The sequence below is a fragment of the Acomys minous genome (assembly GCF_964271855.1).
Source record: "Acomys minous genome assembly, chromosome: 19".
NCBI classification, from domain to species: Eukaryota; Metazoa; Chordata; class Mammalia; order Rodentia; family Muridae; genus Acomys; species Acomys minous.
Window position 1 is genome coordinate 12,546,590 of NC_140499.1, and position 20,397 is coordinate 12,566,986.

The 20,397-nt window shown below is 46.8% G+C and overlaps 1 protein-coding gene across 2 annotated transcripts in view; it reads left to right on the plus strand.

The window, feature by feature from the left end:
• USP13 (ubiquitin specific peptidase 13) overlaps positions 1-20,397 on the plus strand; it is a 109,727-nt gene that overhangs the window by 9,083 nt on the left and 80,247 nt on the right. For both annotated transcript variants that reach the window (XM_084769110.1, XM_084769109.1), the window contains exon 2: positions 11,888-12,013. In XM_084769110.1, coding sequence (XP_084625236.1) covers positions 11,888-12,013 — 126 coding nt within the window. The remainder of the gene's footprint in view (positions 1-11,887; positions 12,014-20,397) is intronic.

Below are 20,397 nucleotides of genomic sequence, written 5' to 3' on the forward strand. Positions count from 1 at the left end.
CCTGGTGGAGAGCTGGCAGTAGTGACAAGTTTCTGTAATCATAGCACGTAGGATGTGGAGGCAGGAGGACCGAAAGTTTGAGACCAGCCTTGGCTCTGTAGGCAAGTTCAAGGATAGCCTGGGCTACTACGTAAGACCCTGTGTGGGATAGATTAAGCTTTGTCGCAGGTGGAAGCAGTCTTGGCGGGCTTTACCCTTGGGGCACACCATGAATACCTTGTGAGAGACTGTTTGGAGCCTTCCTGGGCTTGGAATTCAGGAAGCCTACCTAGGAACCCCACCGTGGCTATTGTTTTCCTAATTGACCCTCGAAGGGAGAAGGGACCGCCCTTTGCATATGACTGGGAAGGTGGGGGAGAGAGAAAAACAAGAGGTAGAAGGGGAGAAGGAGAAGGCGCAGAGGGAGAGGAGAGGACCGGACCAGCTCGTGGGACTGAGACACCTAAGGACCCGTCCTGCCGAACGGATTTCAGGAGGTTTTAATCTTCTGTCCCTTTAACCTTTTTTTCCTTCTTGTATATGCTAGTTGGGTTGTATAATAAAGTTTAATTGTTAATAAACTGAGACAACAACCCTGTCTCAAAACAAGATTAGGTCATACAGGCTGGCCACTTAGGACAGAGGGAACAGACATGCTGGAGGACAAGTGGGCGCTCTTCTTGAAGTGGAACGCAGATGAGGTGCGGATTGCAGGGGGTTGGGACCCTGGAGCTAAAGGGTCCAAATAGAAGGTTGTGTTCGTGCTGGAAGATAGCCCTCCCTCAGGACAACAGCCATGGGGACGCTGCTTGAGGAAGCAGTAATAACCCTGCCGAGTCCACAGAGGACTCCTCCTCCCGGGGATGGAGGGTACCAAGGGCAGCCGTGAGGGATGTGAGACAGGAAATACAAGTGCTGCTCTGGCTGTGACTCTGTGCAGCCCTGGAGGTTAGGAACCAGCAGGGATCTCAGAGGCCAGGGGTCTGGGAATGTGGTAGCACCTGTTTGAGTGCTCTGGATTTGTGCTCCTGGAATGTTGTCACCCACTTTTGGAGGAAGCAGTGCCTGCTGTGTCCTTGTCACCTTTCTGCTGACTGGCTCGAGCTCAGAGACCCTAGGAGCCTTAGGTAGTATTTTCTCCAAGAGTTACACACGTGAACGTGCTGTGCTGTTCTGGGTAGAATGCGCGTGCCTTAAACACACCCTGGCGTAGATTTGCAGTGGGTCACTGCATGCGATTAGCTAGGGAGCAGAAATTCCCTTGTAAGTGGCTGCAGTTATGCAAACTCTCTCCTCGTGAAGTCAAATGCTGTCATCCCTGCACTGGCCAATTCTTTGGGCGTGGCTATGGAGGAGGGGCGTGACCTGGACATAGCTTGGTCTGCTAGGGGCAATAGATTGGCCAGGAGGAAAGAGAGCCGAAGATGGAGAATGTGGGGCTGGGAGTATAAGAAACAGGCTGAAATACTGTTGAATGGGCCCTGTGCACGGCCACTTAGGGTTCACTGTATTGGATAGCAGGTCTCCAGCCTGAGGCTCAGTGAGTGTGGATTCCGAGGATACTCTCTCCACAGCCCCCTTGGATTTCTGGGCATAGCTGATGATGGCAGAAAGACCCGAGGGGATCGCCAGCCAACCCCTCGGTAATTCAGCATTGAATTCCAGTTCAGTCCTCGGGGTCTTGGAAACTGCCTGGATAGGGCGAGTTCAGCCAGGAGTGGCCACTTTGCAGGAGGGCACACCTCTCTGTACAGAAAAGTGTGGCAGAGTGCCTGGCACGGGCCCCTCACTCCAGTCGCGCGGCTGTCCCTGCCCTGCCCCTTCTGCCTCGAATATAACAGCTGAGAAGGAAAAGCTGCTCTTTTTTTTTTTTTTTTTTTTTGGCAAGCCCTGGCAGCGACCGCTGTGCTTGCCGACAGCCGCCCACCCGGCTCCTGCCGGCAAAATGACATCTGCTTCTTAGATAAACTAGGCAGCCTTGGGGGGCAGGCTAGCCTCGGTTCAGTCTAGCCCCTACTCTTAGTAGCCACGTGACCTCAGCCGGGGCTTCATTCCTGCACACTTATGGGCGGTTGGGGTCCCCAGCCTAGGACCTGTGTTATCTGCTGCCTGTCAAACACGGGTTCTGCATAAACCTGTCTCAGTCAGTGTTCTGCTGCTGTGAAGAGGCACCATGGCCAAGGCAGCTCTTACAAAGGAAAGTCTTTAACTGGGGCTGACTCACAGTGTCAGAGGTTAATGCATTATCATCATGGCGGAAGCATGGCAGCATGTAAGACAGACATGGTGCTGGAGAGGTTGGGTCCACAGGCATCAGGGAGACAGGGACACTGGGCCTGGCATGAGCTTTTGAAATGGCAAAGCCCACCCCCACTGACACACCTACCCCAAACAAGGCCACGCCTCTCTTACACATTTATTTTTAATTTGTATGTTCACTTTACATCCCACTCGTAGCCCCTCCCTCCTCTCCATCCTGTCCCTGTCTCCCAGTCTTCCTCCCCTTGTCCTCAGAAAAGGGGAGTCCCTCCCCACTAACCCACCTCAGCACATCAAGTCGAAACAGGCCTGAGCTCCTCCTCATCCGCTGAAAAGCCACGCTTCTTAATCTTTTCAAATCATGGTGCTTCCTAAGCATTCGGATATATGAGCCTTTGGGGCCACGATCTTTGGTCTGTGTCTCTCTGTCTCACTCTCTGTTTCTGTCTGTCTGTCTGTCTGTCTGTCTGTCTGTCTGTCTGTCTCTTTCTCGTGTGTGTGTGTGTGTGTGTGTGTGTGTGTGTGTGTGTGTGTGTGTGTGTGTGTTTTAATGGAGTTACCCTATAATGGGGGTCGGGGGAGACTATACCTCAAGTAGATACCACAAGCTAACAAATAAAAGCCTCAGTACCAGGAGTGCTTTATCTCTTTTTGAACTTTGGGACCCTATTGCTTAAAAAAGTGCATACTTGAGAGTGCATACTTGAGTAACAGAAAATGGGAAAGTCAAGTTGGTACTCACCTAGAAGCTTCCCTCCTGGCCAACGCTCATAGTGCTAAAACTAGGTGCTATGTATACAACCGGAAGAGAAAAGTGATCATCGATTTTTATCCAGTTTTGAGCCCCCCAAGTTACAGTAATGATTGGCTTGACAAGATATGCCCACTGATGCGATGGTGGGACAGATGTTATGGGAGGAGCCAGCTACTTCCTGATTGGTTCTTAGGCCTGCATCACGAGACGAAATCTATGCCTGACAGTGTAAACACAACCAAGAATTTGTGGCTAGATAGGTCATAGGCCCTTTGGGTGAGGCCCTAATACTATTATTATGCTAAGTGCACCCAGTATTAACTACAAATGAGTTCTAAGGATTTACTACTATAAAAACTGCGTTTCTCAGCCCTCATTGGAGGAACTGCTTGCAGTAGATGCCAGTGAACACAGAGACCCTCAACTGGTCAACATGCAGAGAAGAAAAGACTGTAGAGCGCTGAGCTCGACAGGAGGCATACGTCTCCCAGCCCTTCATCAGCACTCAGGGACTATGTGGCTATGGAAACAGAGGTGGCGGATAACTTCAATGAAAATGGTGTTTTCTGGACACAGCAGGGCAGCTGCACATATGATCTCACCGCAGTTGTGACACAGTGCCTGAAACCTGTGAGAACTGAAGCTACACACAGTGCAGTGTGCAGAGGAGGAGGTGGGCGGAATCCCATCGCTGCCATCGAGCTCTTGGCATTTTGTAGCTGCCAGGACAGGAAGGGGCATCTCTCTTTAATCACATGATCCCTGGTAGGGTGATGACACTGTAGGGCAGGCACCTCCCAAGGCTAGTCGGGCAAAATTAACTGGGTGGGGTGGCGAACGGAGAAGAAAATCCTAAATGTGGTGGGTAGAGAGGTGAGGGCCGAGGTGAACATGATCAAAATACATTGTATGAAAGTCTCAAAGAACTAATAAAATACTATTAAAATGTAAACAAATAAAGTTAAGCTAAGAGATGACTAGGAAAGGTTTTATTATTAATGACGTGGCTTCCTGGTTCCCTTTTTTAAAACCTGTGAGTTACACATTTGGGTTTTAGGTTTACTTTAGCATTGGTGACAGTGCTGAGCTCCATGTCTTCACCCAGCCATGGCTGTCATCAGCCGTTGTCCTGTGACCATCCTAGGAACTCCCCTTTGTGCCCTGTGCCATCACCTGCTCCCCAGCTGCTGGTGGTGACAGTGTCCTTATTGTTCAGAACACCCAGAGTGGAGACACAGTTTTATATGTGAGAAAAAAGTATCTGACTCCCCAGTGGCTTTTATTTCTAACGAAGGGGAAAGACAGCATTTCTCTTGTTAGTGGGGCCTCCAGGGCTGGCGAATGAAGGCCCCTCCTCCTCTTCTACTGTCCCCTCCGGTCTCATATTCCTTTAGCACTCTGGCTTTCTTCAGCTCTGTTTTCTTTTATTCCTTTGTTTTTGAGACAGGATCCTTAAGTAGCTGGGGATGATCTTGAACTGTTGATCTTGCCTCTGCCTGGGATTACGCGAGGTGCTGTGCCAACACTGAGTTACATTCTGTTGTCTCTTTTGTACTTTAAAGGGCTTTGCAGATTAGAGTTTGGCTTGCCGCACCTCTAGTTGGGCTGTTTATCCATCTGTGCTCGCTTGGTCTCGCATCATTATGTGTGCGTGTATGTGGATGCAGGTGCCCATAGACGCCAGAAGAGGGCGTTTGGCGCCCCCCCCCCCCCCAAATTGGAGTTTTAGGAGGCTGTGAACCATCCTGTGTGCGTTCTGGGAACCACATCCAGGTCCTCTGAAAGAACAGCAAATGGTCTCAACTGTTGAGCCATTTGCCCAATCACAACTTCTATTCATTTTAAATTAAGGAACAAATCTATGTTCCTGAGTAACAGGTAAAGAATTCCAAGAGGGCTGAAGAGATAGACCAATCAAAGACCTGAGTTTGGACCTCAGAACTCATATTAGCAAAATCCAAAAGTGGTGGCATGCGCTTGTAACCCAGCCCTGGTGAGCAAAGGCAGGTGGATTCCTGGGCTTGATAGGCACAGCCTTTGAGGCCTACTTGCTGAGTTCAGGCTCACAAGAGGCCCTTTCCCAACAAAACAAGGAAGGCAGTGCCTAAAGAGCTACATCCAAGGTTGATCTCTGGCCTTAACATGCACATGTACAAACATGCACAGGCACCCCCCCCCCCCACCCATGCACCTGCACATGTGTACTCATGTGGGTCCAAGTCCTTTCACAGGCAAAAGGATGTGAAGAAAATAATCCCACACTGTCCTTCTCTCACATGAAGACAGTGTCACACACCAGAGGATGTATGTTGGGTATGTTATAATATATATACGTGCAGTTTGGTTATCTACTTTTTTATGGAGGTAAGATCTTCCTATGTATTCCAGGCCACCCTTGAACTGTCAATCATTGTGTCTTAGCCTCCTGAGGGCTGGAATTACAGGCGTGTGCCTGTGTATGTGTATTCCCTCAGTTTTTGTTCTTAAGTTTGTTTGTTTGTTTGTTTGTTTTTGAGACAGGTTCTCTGTCGTCCTGGCTGCCCTGGACTCCCTTTGTAGACCAGGCTGGCCTCAAGCACACAGAGATCCGCCTGCCTCTGCCTCCCCAGTGCTGGGATTTAAGGCCTGCGCCACCACGCCCCGCATTCTCAAATCTGCTTTGATGGCTGACATTTCAAGGATGGGTCATGAGTGAGTGTTACTTCATCTCATGATTCCAAGAAGCTGATTTAGTTAATCTTTTCCCTTTACTTTTATTTTGAAGCCATTGTTAGAAGATGCTGTACCCCTGTCCTTTGTCTTCCTAGTGTAATGGGGTATGGGCCAGCCGCCATCTTGGCTGTGGCCCTAGGCTGACTCTGGCTCCCTGTGTCATGTTTATTATGGTGGTGACTACTTGTTTGCTATGGGAGATGCTGGAGGTGTCCCCAGCTTCCTGAGTTGTCACTCACACAGACAGGCGCATTCTACTTTTCTGCCTGCCAGAGAGGCTGGTCTCCAAGAAAACGCCCTCGTGGACAGAGTTCTCCCAATTCCTGTTGATTGACAGTATGGAGTATTTTTATTTGAAATGTCTGTTGACTCGTTCACACGTGTCTTTGAGACATGTAACCTTGACCTTTGTGTGGGAATCTTTGTCATTGTGTTAAATGGCAGACAATGGAAAAGAGGTCACGTTGCCCTTGTTGGTACTTTTGAATAACTTGTAGGCTAATACAAAGTGAGGGTGATGGCTGTGTACACCATACACATACTGAAAGGCATTACAAGGGCGTTTGATACTGCTTCTGCTGTGTTTGGCTCAGTGTGGGAGATGACGTCAGGTAAATTCATTATAGAGCGCTGAGCGTTCTGTCGTGTGTGACTGTATGTGTGTGAGGACAGCTGGAAGGACCACAGTTACTGCTGTTTGTCCCATAATATGCAAATGCCAACCTTGGAAAGGGAAGGAGGGTGCTTGTCCATGCAGCGTGCAGCGGACAGAGAGGACCTTTAATTGCTGAGCCCTCTCATGGGCCTTGGATCATTTTAGTACCCTTTATTTTAGGAGGTTGTGAGAAGTTTTTTTATTTTTTATTTTTTATACATTTACTACCAAGATGCTTAGTGTGGTGATGCACACGTGTAATCCCAGAGGCTGGGGGAGGAATGTGTAGCTCAAAGCCAGCCAGTGACATGATTAGTGTAGAGACAAGTTGGGCTACATAGTGAGACCCTGTCTCTAAAAACAACAAACTCCCATTTCCCTGCAAAGCCCAAATTATCTTTTTTTTTTAAAGCTACATTTCTTTCTTTCTTTCTTTTTTTAAAGACTTATTTTCTTATTCTGTTTTGACTGAATGTGCACCTGCACACCAGAAGAGGGCACCAGATCTCACTATAGATGGTTATGAGCCACCATGTGGTTACTAGAAAATTGAATTCAGGACCTTTGGAAGAGCAGTCAGTGTGCTTAAACTCTGAGTCATCTCACCAGTCCAAAGGAGATTTGAAAGATAGATTTTTTTTTTGAGACAGTTTCTCTGTGTAGCCCTTGCTGTCCTGGACTCACTTTGTAGATCAGGCTGGTCTTGAACTCACAGAGATCTGCCTGTATCTGCCTCCCCAAGTGCTGGGATTACAGGGATGAGCCACCACACCTGGCTTTCCAGATCATCTTTGAAAAACTCTTACTGAGTTGCATTTCAGTGTGTTGTGATATGTCAGCTTTGCTCTTGTGTAGATGTGAACTTTATTAATAATTTGTTACATCTTCCTGCTGAGCCATCTCTCCGTTCCTGCAGTGTGTTTTAACAGCACACCTTTATCCCCCTCCCTGTGTGTGTGTGTGTGTGTGTGTGTGTGTGTGTGTGTGTAGGATGACCTTTGGTGTCTGTTTTCACTTTCCACCTTGACTGAGGTAGGGTCTCCCTTTTGATGTTCACTGCTGCTTGCCAGGCTATCTGGCCTGAGAGCATCTTTGGCCCCTCCTGCCTCTGTCTCTCATCTTTGTTGCAGGATATTTGATCCCATTGTGAACCCCAAGATTGTGAACTACAAAAACCTATTTCTAATTGTGATATGTCTTAGTCTTTGATCCTAGAGCTTTCTGTTTATTGTGAACAAGTAGTTGTGGTGTGGCTCAGCCTTAGCACATTCGTTTTATGCAAGAACTTTGTTTATTGTAAACAGGTGGTTATGGTGTGGCTCAGCCCTAGCACACACCTTTTATCCAAAAGCTTTCTCTATACAGGATTTAATATAGGTAATCCTAGGTCAGGAGTCGGGGCAAGAAACCAGCTGACAGGGAGTAAATAGAAAGCAAGTACATTGAGCTGAGGGTATTTACGACAGTGTGGAGAAGGAGAAAGAGCTTTTTCCTTCAGGGATGTGAGCTGAGCAGGAAGATCAGCTGGGGGCTTTCTCTGCCTCTCTGAGCTAGCAGGTTTTTACCTCAGTATCTGGCTCCTGGGTCTTTATTAGTGAAAGTGAACGACTGGGATTTTCTTTCTTTATAGCAACACATCTCCCTGAGGTAGCACTGGGATGACAGATGAAGGCATTGCACCAGTTCGTATGTGGCTCCTGGGGATTTTCCAGCATAAAACGCCAAAGTTCTTCCATAATCCTTCCCACAGTGGTCTTTTACAGTCACACCCCATGCCTCGGAACTAATACCTGTCTCGTGACCAAAAGCAACTTGGGGAGGAAAGGGTTTATGTCATCTTACACTCCCATCATAGTCCGTCATTGAGGGAAGTCATGGAAGAAACTCAACACAGGAACCAGGAGGCAGGAACTGAGGCAGAGGCCACGGAGGAACGCTGGTCACTAGTGTGCCCCTCATGACCTGCTCAGCCTGCGTTCTTATTTATACAAGTCAGGACCACCTGCCCAGGAACGGCACTACTCAGAACATGCTGGGCCCTCCCACATCAATCATTAATCAAAAAATGAAGAGGAAGAAGAAGAACAACCAATACTCCACAGATTTGCCCTCAGGAAATCTGGACAAAGACTTTTCCTCAATGGAGGCTCCTCTTCCCAGATAACTCTAGATAATGTCGAGTTGATTAAAAAAAACCAAAAAACAAAAAACAAAAACAAAAACCCAGCCAGGACAGATGGAGTATGACTTTGTATCTCAGACTTCCCTGAAGCTGACTGTAGCTTAAGTGTTAAACTGAGGCAGGCTATTTCTGTTCCTTAGCTTCCCGAGTGCTGGGATTAGAGACATGAGACACTGTCTAGCTAGGACTAGTATTTAGTCATTAATGAGGCAAGAGGGAAGGGAAGGCGTAGATCATTAGACTGCGCTGCTTGTTGACTCTTTGGTCCGGAGCTTTGGGAGAGCTTTCTGTTCCTATGTGCCCTGAACTTTAGCACTATTGACAAGTCCCTATGAGGTACCTTCCCAGGGGCATAGTGACCACTCCCTATTTCAGTGGCCAGTCTGTCTGACAGATGACAGACGTCTGTGGTGTTTATACAGTGTCTCTCGCTGGCTCTTTGTCTCTGAGTCCAGAGTTGCTCTGTTTGATTATGGACTTTGAGACAAATTTCTGTCAAATGCCCTAGAAAGCAAAGCAAACAAAGAACAACAAAACAAACAAAAACTATTAGATATTGTTGATAGATTATCAAAGGATTAGCCTGGCTCGCTCTTTTGGATTTGCACTGTAGAGCAGTTGTATATTTTTCTTTAGGAAACCGATATTTGTATAGCATTTTCCTTCTTTCATTTGCTAAGTTCTCTATTTTCTCATCGTTTGCCCACACTTTCCTTAATGACTGATGGCTGTTTCTGGGTGCTAGCCTGCATGGCTGTCAGCATTGCTTGACCTCCCTTCTGCTGATCTTCCCCAATTATAAAATGACTACACCAGTAGGACCATTACCCCATAACAGCAGAGAACTAACTTTTGTGGCACAGGGAGCTCTTTGGTGTGTTTCTTTTTTCTGCATAGGCAGCCTAATGAGGTGGGAGTTACCCAAGCCTTGTGTATTAGTTAAGAGTTCTCTAGAGTCATAGAACTTTCTGTGTCTGTCTCTCTGTCTCTTTCCCTCTCTCCCTTCCTCCTCGCCTCTATATATGTGCCTACACACACACACACACACACACACACACACACACACACACACACACACACACAGTTTACTGGTATGACTTACGGGCTGCAGTCCAGCTAATCTAACAATGGCCGGCTGTGAATAGAAAAATCCAAGAACCTAACAGTTGCTCAGTTCTACAAGGCTGGATGTCTCAGCTGGTTTTCTGTTTATGCTGGAATCCCAAAGAAGTAGACTCCAACGCCAGTGAAGGAATGGGCGTGGTGGCAGGTTGAGCGAAGACTTCCTTCTTCTATGTCCTTATGTGGACTCCCAGGCCCATATTAAAGGTGTGTCTTCCCCCCTCCAGGTCTGCATCAAAGGTGTGTGTCTTCCTATTTCAAAGGTCCAGACGAGAAGTGGATTCATCCATTTCCAACCAAGCAGGAAATTGCTCAGAGGTGTGCCCCTCCATGTCTGGATTGTAGTTCATTTCAGATACTGGTTGTCAAACAGCCATCACACCTTGTTTTCAGAGAACATGGAACCCAAGACCTCTTGGGCACCCCATCAAGCACGGAGCTGCCTAGTTCATGACCTCTATTACAAATTCCACGTACCCCTTAGCTCCACTGCACGGCTTAAGGTTCAAATTCTGTAATTGAATTTACATTTTATTGAGAGAAAATGGAAATGTTCCCCCCATCACAATATATGGTGCTTCATTTAATAAATAATGGCTCTTATAGATATTATATATATGTATATATGTATATTTATTTATGTTCTATGTATCTTTATGTATCTCCTGTGACTACAACCATGCTAGAGAACCTGCTTACTTAAAAACATTTGCAGCACCTCTAATGTACTGATCAAGAGAATGTTATCTTTAGGTAAAGGCTTTCCCTCTTCTTCCCTCTCTCTTTCCCTCCCTCCCTTCTTCCCTCCCTCCCTCCCTCCCTCCCTTTGAGCTCACTCTGTAGCCCAGGCTGGCTCAAGCTTGCGGTCCTCCTGCCTCACTGTCTTTCCTGCTGGCCTCACAGTTTACTCACTGCACCTGAATATAGTCTAAGGCATCTTGATAGGTGTTGGGTCAGGCTTGGTTTCCTTTCCTTTCCTTACATGTCTGGGTGTTCTTACTGCATGCATGTCGGGGTGCCTGTTGCACCCCTTATATGTTTTTCTGGAGGAGTGAGATTAGTAGGGCTCTGATAGGCTCCACTTCCTTTGAAGGGAGGCTGGGTAATTTTCTAGATTAAGTATCCAGAGTCATGTTAGAGAAAGAGATGAACCTGACACAGAATCAAGCGCCTGGAGTGTGAGTATAAACCTTGGCTTTGTCCTAATGAAACAACCTCATGTGCTTTGAAATGTGGCGGGAGAGAGAAAAGGAGAAACAGACTGGACTCTAACCCTGCAACTTCCAGGCTGTATATACTTGAGAAAGTGACTTGTGATTAGTTCCCCCCCCCCCCTTTGTTTGTTTTCTGTCTTTTGACACACGGTTTCTCTGTGTAGCCTTGCCTGCCCTAGACTCTCTTTGTAGACCAGCCTGGCCTCGAACTCACAGCGATCCACCTACCTCTGCCGCCCAAGTGCTGGTATTAAAGGTGTGCGCCACCACGCCCAGCTGTGATCAGTTTTTTAAACTATGAAACAGAGTTGGTAACTCGAAAGTGGTTGGTAAAAGCAGTTGTTACCTATGCCCTCAGCCTGCACACCAGGCACGCCTGTTAGTCTTTCTGTCTCTGGGACAAACACCTGAGGGAAAGTTTAATGGGGGAGGAAGGCTTTATTCTGGTTCATGAATTCAGTGCTCTTAGTTCATGGTTGGTCAGCTCCACTGCTGTGGTCTCTGGTGGGGCTGTGTCTGGCAGAGCAATGTTGCTCACCTCACTGCATGCGGAAGCAGAGAGAGAATGCCTGGGTTACAGGCCTCCTCCTTCTCCTCCTATTTCAGCCTATTGGCTGCTGGAGCCCATGGTCAGGGTGGGTCTCTTCCCTTAGTGATTTCTCCTGGAAACTCTGACGAACCCAGAAGGTCCACTCAAACTACAAGCTGAGATGCACTTCATGACGCATAGCAGTGCACAGCTCCTCTGTGTCCCTTCCCTTGCTCGACGTGAACTATCAGACACTGTTTCTAGGGCCTGGAGTATCTCGCCTGGGGGTGAGAGTAGCCTGCACTCAGTAAGCATGGAGCTCTGCCGGGTGGGTGTGTGAACCCATTCGAGGTCAAGCAGGAGTCGCTGTAGCCCTTGGAGGAGGTTGACCCTTACCTTTTACTTCCTCTTCCGGCTGTCTGTATCTTGATGACTTGGCCAGGCATCCTTGGTAACTTTGTACCCTGTCTCTTTCTTCTAGAACTCTGAAGGTGGACTCTATGTGTGCATGAATACATTTTTGGCCTTTGGAAGGGAACACGTTGAGAGACATTTTCGAAAAACTGGACAGAGCGTGTACATGCACCTGAAAAGGCACGTGCGAGAGGTGAGACGGGTGTTTGGAGAGAGTTCCTACGTGCTCACCACAGGGGATGGATGGTACCACACTCTCAGAACTCGCCTAATGACAGGAAACCACAGCAGTCTGTAGACACTCAGAGGTTCCCGCCCACCCCAGTCCTTACCTTAACCAGTTTTATTTTCCTTCTAGGCCACTGGTTGGAATTAAGAAGCGATGTGGTTGATTGATTGGAAAAAGTAACTTTAAGTTTAAAAATATAAGAACTACAAAACTAACGTATCCCAGTGTTTTCCTTAAGTAAGAGAAAGAACAGACTTGAAATTTCATATCCTTTTGTTTCTTTAAAACATTATAATTTTTCTTTATTCTTGAGAATTGTATACATTTATATATTAAAAAGTACATGATCACAGCCACCCCCTTTCTTCCTCCAACTTACATTCTTAAGGTGCCCCCAACATGTCTCTTCCTATAACTCATGTTTCATCTCTTGATAACCCCAAGTCCAATTAATGCGACCCACATGTGCATGGGTGGGCAACCATCCTCTGGAGCATGGGACTCCAGCAGGGGCCACACAGTCAAAGAAGAACAGCTCTCCCCCTCTAGGTGCTGTCAATTGCTGGTAGCTCCTCAGGAAGTGATGGGGCCAGAGGAGAGCACACGCTTCTCCTATGCTGGGACTTGGCTGGCTTGATCTTGTGGGGGTCTAGTGCAGGCACTCACTGCTGCTATGAGCAGTGCAAGAGCCATGTCGAGTCATGGCGCCCCTTCCCACTCTCCGTTCTTTCTCTTCTTCCACAGTGTTCCCTCAGCCTTGGTGGTGATGGGTTGGGAAAGATGCCCCACTTAGGACTGAACGAGTCTTAGCACTTGGACTGGTCCAGGATCCCGGCACTGAATAGCTGCCCACTGCAGAAAGATGTTTCTTTGACCAAGGTTGAGAACAGTCTAGGGCTTCGTATCAACACAAATGTTTAGAAAGCAATGACAACATGACCCCTTAGTGGAGTAATAACAGCAGGCTCTACCTTAGGGCTTATGGCCTACCTAGCCATGGGCTTCCAGCTAGGGTTATAGTGTCAGGCATGGATTTCTCCCCTGCGGAGCAGGCCTCAAATCCAACCAGCACCAGTTAGCCACCCTGTACAGTCATGCCAGTGTTGCACCAATAGGTATATCTTGCCTGGGAGGCCGATGTTCCTTCACACAGGATCTAGCACTCAACAAGACCAATAACTTCTTTTCTCTCTCAGAAGCTTGTCTAGGAGCTGTGAAGTCTAGCCAGTGGAGAGGATAGCTCTTCATCTGTTTGAGATAGCCTCCTCTGTGTCCTGTAGCCAGATGTGCAGCAGGCTCTTACCACGCAGTTATGGTGCGTGCCTAAGGGCAGTGACAGTAGTCTGTGCTGTTTTGAAGACCTCTGGGGGCCCTCAACCTTGCATGTAATAATCCATGTCTTTTAGGAGCAGCACTCTCCTCCCGTGCATAGTTATTCTCTTTGAACTCTTTTTGAAGTTATATTTTGAGGTTGGATTACTAACTAGTGGGTTTCTATATACCCTTCGTTTTGGTTGACCCGCCCTAAATTCTGGGATTATAGGTGTATGCTACCAGGCCAGTTTCTGTAGTGCTGGGGATTGACCTCAGGGCTTTGTGCATTCCAGGCAAGCACTGTCAGTGAAGCCGCATCCTCAGGTCCCCTTGGAGCCCTTCATGCCCCGGAAGTGACCATCACTCATTCTTGTTATTGTCATGCACATCATTATTATCTGCATGTCTGTATGGATGATGTGTAGTGCGACCTTGCATTGTAAAGATGTATGGATGCTTGCTGTCACACTCTCTCATGGCTCCCAAAAGCACCTCACCAGCCGTCCCGGAATCCCGCTGTGCTGACGAGCATGTGGACTTAGTTAGTTCACATTTATTGAGAGATGTTTCGTGCTCTGTCCTGGGACTATTCCTTCCTTCCTTCTCCCATGGCTGAACATTTCGATGGCGTCTGTTCTTTGCCGTGACAAACAATCCGACTGTGGACATTTTAGTGCATTTTCTACAGAAACCTTTGTAGAAAGATTTCTGCAAGAAGCTTACCTAGTGATCCCACTGGCTTGTGGGTGCCAACCTTCAGTTTTGTCAGGAGAAGGCTAATTCTCCTCAGTGTGTGAGTGTCAGTGTGTCTTCCAGTCTTCATGGTGAGGAGTGTCTTGTTTGCTCACACTCTCACCCTTCCTTGGCCAGACTTTCAATCTTTGCCAGTATAATGGTTGTAAAGCAACATAAAAAATATTTGGCATTTTGTTCTGTGATGATTAAATATTTTCTTATGTATTTATCAGTCATTTGGAAAATAATGATTATCATTGAGTATTATCTTAGCTTCTGTTCTATTGCTGTGATGAGAGCTTACATCTGATCCATAAGGCAGAGAGAGAAAGAGGGAGGGGAAGGGAGGGGAGGGAGGGGGCCACAGAGAGGGAAAGGGGGAGGGAGATGGGGGAGGGGCACAGAGAGAGAAAGGGGGAGGGAGATGGGGGAGGATGACAGGAAGAGAGAGACACACACACAGATAGATAGAGAGAGAGAGAGAGAGAGAGAGAGAGAGAGAGAGAGAGAGGAGAGGAGGAGAGAAGAGAGACTTGGCAGCCCGTTCCTGGTGACCCACCTCCTCCAACAAGGTCACATTTCCCATCCCTTCCCCAAACAGCTCCACAGGGCCAAATATTCCAATGTAGGAGCCTACGGTGGCCATGTTCATTCAAACCACCCAGGTGTGTGCATGCAGTGTAGGCCAGAGGACAACTTTTCAAAGTCAGTTTTTTCCTACTGTGTGTTTCTGGAAGTAAACTCAGGTCATTAGGCTCGTATGGCAAATGTTTTTACCCACTGAGCCATCTCTGGCCCCTTACTTTTGTTACTGCTTTTATTTTATTTTATTGAAATTTATTTGATTCATGGTATTGTTAGTTTTTCAAATATCCATCTTATGTAGTTCTAACGATTTATAAACTGTCTTGGATTTTCTAAATAGTCAATTCTGACTTGAGTTATACTTAACTTTCCATGGTACCCTACCTAAGAAGTCACAGTTTCAAAGGTGGGCTTTGAAATCACTCGCTTTTGTCCTGATAGCGTGTGCCTTACATGTTTCTTCTGTTGGGATCTGGGATATTTCTTATAAAATTCAGATAGTTTCATGTCTTAGTGTAAAGTGAAATTAAGACGGGGGCCCAGTGGTTTTACTTGCTCAGGGTTACAAAGTGTTGCTGGCATTGAGGACTACTGGTGACCTCGTTCGTGTGACCCTGCACCTAAGCTTTTAAGTTAGACATTCCACACTTTGGTGACAACATCTGCTCATTTTTTGCCCTTTCACTCATGTGTTCCTATTTTGATCTGCTGTTCTCTGGGCTCCAGGCCTCTAGGCCCGTCACTTGCTCAGCTCGCCTCTTATGACTCATGGCTTACAACACTGTATCAGCAGCAGTCTCCTTGACTGACCCTTGCCTTTAACGATGCTCCAGATGTTATCCAGTAGCTGCTGCACTGATGCTTCCGTGTCCACGTGCTCGAACTCTCCCACCACAGTGTGGTTTGAGGTGGTACTAGTCCATTCTGCACTACTTGAGGCAAACTTGCTTTCTAAAGTAAAGAGATTTATTTACCTTAATAGGTTGGGGCCTGGAAATCCTAAAAGCACTGTACCGGTTCTGGTAGGACCCCGTGGAAGGCTGGTAGATGGTACAGTATGTGCGTGCGGAAGCCGTGTGATGAAATAGGAAGCCAGAGAGACTAGGGCTCCACACTTCCTTCTGATAGTCCAGTTTTTAAAGTTCTCACCATTTTGCCCGATATCATCCAAAGGACCAAACTTAGAACGCAAGAGCCTTTGAGGGGAGGGGAGGTAGGAGACACAGTGTCTAAAACTCTGCAGCACAGTTCCAGAGTCCCAGCCCTGCCCTTCTGTCAGGTCCTGTGTCCTCTCCTGCTCCCCTGAGTGGCCACTGGGGAGGGGGGCACCGGCTTCCTTCAGGGCTTCATGCCGGTACTGCCCATGTGTTTAGACCTGAACTCTACAGAGTCTGGAGACCTGTGACTGCAGTGCACGGGGCGTATTTCTCACTTTTGGGAAGCTGTCTGCCTGTGGGTTTCATCCCTCCTGCCCTGCACCCCCCTGCCCCTCCTTCCCCCCCCACCCCCCCCCCCCCCGCCAGCATCCTGACAGAAAGCTACATACTCCCATCTTTGTGGTCCCAATTCCCCGTGCTCTAGGGAACTTTCTCTGTTTAGTTTGACTTCCCTTTGGAACACTCAGCAGAATGCCCCCCGCCCCCAGACTCCCTACCCCATTGTAGTTAGTGATCTTCAGCTGATGCCTCCTTTTTTTTTTTTTTTATGTTTTTTTAATTGAAAAAGAAAATCATTCATATTACATCTTAATTGCTATCCCATCCCGTGCATCCTCCTATTCCTCCCTCCCTCCTGCTTTCACCCCATTCCCCTTCCCTATGACTGTGACTGAGGGGGACCTCCTCCCCTTGAATGTGATGCTAGGGTATCAAGTTTTTTCTTGGTAGTCTGCTATCCTTCCTCCGAGTGCCATCGGGCCTCCCCATCAAGGGGCCATGGCCAAATAAGGGGCACCAGAGTTTGTGTGAAAGTCAGTCCCCCGTCTCCACTTAACTGTGGAGAATATTCTGTCCCTTGGCTAGGTCTGACAACTGCACATATTGTCCTTGGTTGGTGCCATAGATTGAGCAGAACCCCTGGGCCCATATCTGCCCATGATAGTGTTCTTCTTGTAGGTTTCTAGGACCCTCTGGATCCATCTATTTCCCTATCTCCTATATTTCTCCCACCTTAGGATGTCCTCACCACTATCCCATCTTCCTGGTAAGTGAAGACTTTCATGAGACATACCCCTTGGGCTAGTGTCCAGATAGAAGTGAGTATATACTATTTGAGTCTCTCTGTTTCTGGGTTAGCTTACTCATTATGATCATCTCTAGTTCAATCCATTTGTCCACAAATTTTGGAAATTCCTTGTTTTTAATAGCTGAGTAGTATTCCATAGTGTAGATGTACCACAGTTTCTTTATCCATTCTTCTACTGAGGAACACTTAGGATGTTTCCAGGTTCTGGCTATTTGAATAAGGCTGATATGAACATGGTTGAGCATATGTCCCTGTTGTGTGCTGGAGCATTTTCTGGGTATATTCCAAGGAGTGGAATAGCTGGGTCTTGAGGAAGCCCTATTGCCAGTTTTCTGAGATAATGCCAGATAGCTTTCCAAAGTGGCTGCACTAGACTGCATTCCCACCAGCAATGAAGGAGTGTTCCTCTTTCTCCACATCCTCACCAGCATGTGGTGTCGCCTGAATTTTTGATCTTGGCCATTCTGATGTGTGTAAGATGGAATCTCAGAGTTGTTTTGATTTGCATTTCCCTGATGACTAAGGAGGTTGAACATTTCTTTAAGTGTTTCTCAGCCATTCGATATTCCTCTGTTGAGAATTCTCTGTTTAATTCTGAGCCCCGTTTCTCAATTGGATTATTTGGTGGTGTTTAATTTCTTGAGTTCTTTATATATTTTGGATATTAGACCTTTGTCAGATGTAGGGTTGGTGAAGATCTTTTCCCAGTCTGTGGGCTGTCGCTTTGTTCTCTTGACAGTGTCTCCTGCCTTACAGAAGCTTCTCAGTCTCATGAGGTCCCAATATTGATTGTTGACCTTAAGGCCTGGGCTGTTGGTGTTCTGCTCAGGAAGTTGTCTCCTGTGCCAATGTGTTCCAGGCTCTTCCCCACTTTTTCTTCTAACTGATTTTGTGTCTCTGGTTTTATGTTGAGGTCTTTAATCCACTTGGACTTGAGTTTTGTACATTGTGACAAATATGGGTCCAATTGCATTGCTGACGTTCTCTCCCCAGGCTCAGCACTCAGGACCTAAGCCTGCGTCTGACGAGTACTGCTGCTGCTGACGAGAAGCACCCAGCTCGTCGGTGGGCTCAGGATGTGTGTTAGGTCTGGGTCACTGTACATTCTAGGCGTTTGAAGATTTGAGACTGTATCTCCCTCTCCTTTCTTTGGCATCATTCTTCCTTGTCCTCTCTCTTTTCTGGCTGCCTTTTAAGCTCATGCCCTTCCTTCACTCTGTCACGACTTACCTCCTTTCCCAGGATGCTTCGTGGCCAGCCTGCCTTCTTTGTCGGACGATGCTCATCTTCATGTGTTCTCCATGTCCTTTGGGTGGCTGCTCTGAGTGAAGGCTTCCGAATAAATTGTTTCCCAGAACTGGACTGGACCATCCAAATCTGACCTCTGTTTTCCTTCTCAGCATCTCATAAGGTCCTCAGGTCCAGCGTGCTGGACTACACACCGTATCCTCTCTGCCAGCACTGCCCTTCCTTGTGAGTTCCAGAGAGCCAGACATTTGGGTGGGGAAGGGGCTCTTTTCCTTGTGGCTCTTCCTGGTAACCAGGTCTTGTCACATGGGCTTCCCACATAGCTTTCAAGTCCCACCTGACCCCACAAACCCTGCTGCCAGTGCTTAGTGCTCCGTGTCTGTCCTGTACCATGCTGATTACTCTCCCTTTCTTTCTTTCTTTCTTTCTTTCTTTCTTTCTTTCTTTCTTTCATTTTATTTATTTATTATTTAAACAGTACTCTGCCCCCATGTGTGCCTGCAGGCCAGAAGAGGGCACCAGATCTCATTATAGATGGTTGTGAGCCACCATGTGATTGCTGGGAATTGAATTCAGGACCTTTGGAAGAACAGCCAGTGCTCTTAACCTCTGAGCCATCTCTCCAGCCCCCTTTCCTTTAAAAAAATTTTTTTATTTATTTAGTTAGTTACTTATTATGTATACAGTGCTCTTCCTGCATGTACACCTGCAGGCCAGAAGAGGGCATAAGATCACATCATAGATGGTTGTGAGCCACTATGTGGTAGCTGGGAATTGAACTCAGGACCTAAGGAAGAGCAATCAGTGCTCTTAACTTCTTGAGCCATCTCTCCAGCCCCCAAGAATTATCTTTTTATTTCACTGAGCATCTTTAGACATTTTACTGGCTAATAATTTCTTTTTCCCCTGTGAAAAACATTCTCTTCTATAAAATATTTTTCATGCTTTCCTATCGTATTTATATAAGTCATATGAATAGGAAGACCAAATGTTTATATACATTATATACGTTGACTATGATGACTGTTCTAGGAACAAGCATTTAAAATAATTCATCTCATTATACTTTTTTTTTTTTTGCCATAATAAGATTTTTTTCTAATACTTTTTGATTCAAAGCTGTGAGAGCGAATTTGCTTTGCTCAGGATGGAAACCTGAGCTCAGAAATTTCAAATTCTCCTAATTCACTTCTAGGAAAAGACACCCTAAAATAAAAAAGACAAGAAAAATCTTTGTTCAGATAAGTGGATTTTAGGAGTTACAAAAACATATCCGATAGAGACAGCATGGCAGTTATAGTTTCATTGTGCCTCATTAGATTTTCTTTTAAAAATATTTTATTAATTTATTCATATTACATCTCAATTGTTATCCCATCATGTCCCATGAAAGTCTGCACTTCCCAGGAAAGTGGGTCAGAGAGGAGGACATCCTATTGAGACTTTAGGTGAGAGAAGCATGGGAGAATGGGGAAATAGAAGGATCCAGAGGGCCCTAGAAACCTACAAGAAGAACATTATGACGGGTGGATCTGGGCCCAGGGGTCCTGCTCAAACTATGGCACCAGCCAAGGACAATACATGCAGTAAACTTCGAACCCCTACCCAGATCTAGCCAATGGACAGGACATTCTCCACAATTGAGTGGAGAGTGGGGTCTGACTTTCACATGAACTCTGGTGCCCTATATTTGACCATGTCCCCTGGATGGGGAGGCCTGGTGGCACTCAGAGGAAGGATAGCAGGTTACCAAGAAGAGACTTGATACCCTATGAGCATATAGAGGAGGAAGAGGTCCCCCTCAGTCACAGTCATAAGGGAGGGGAGTAAGGGGAAAATGGGAGGGAGGAAGGGAGGAATGGGAGGACACTCTCCCTTTCTTTAAACATCATTTTCCCTCCTACACTACTGCTCTGTGAGCTTTCTAAACACATACCACTGTCACCTTTGGCATCTGACCTGTCACCTTTGGCATCTGACCTGTCACCTTTGGCATCTGACCTGTCACCTTTGGCATCTAACCTGTCACCTTTGGCATCTGACCTGTCTTCAGCACAAAGTCCAAACTCTTCAGTGTACTTACAGGGCACTCAGGATTGGGCCCCATAGCTTTTTCCAACCTTTTCTAACTACACCAAGTTATTACTCTTCACCTGGCTGTGTCTCCTTTCTGGAATGTACTGATTTAATGCCTATGTGTGTGTTCTCTGCACAGATGTGTT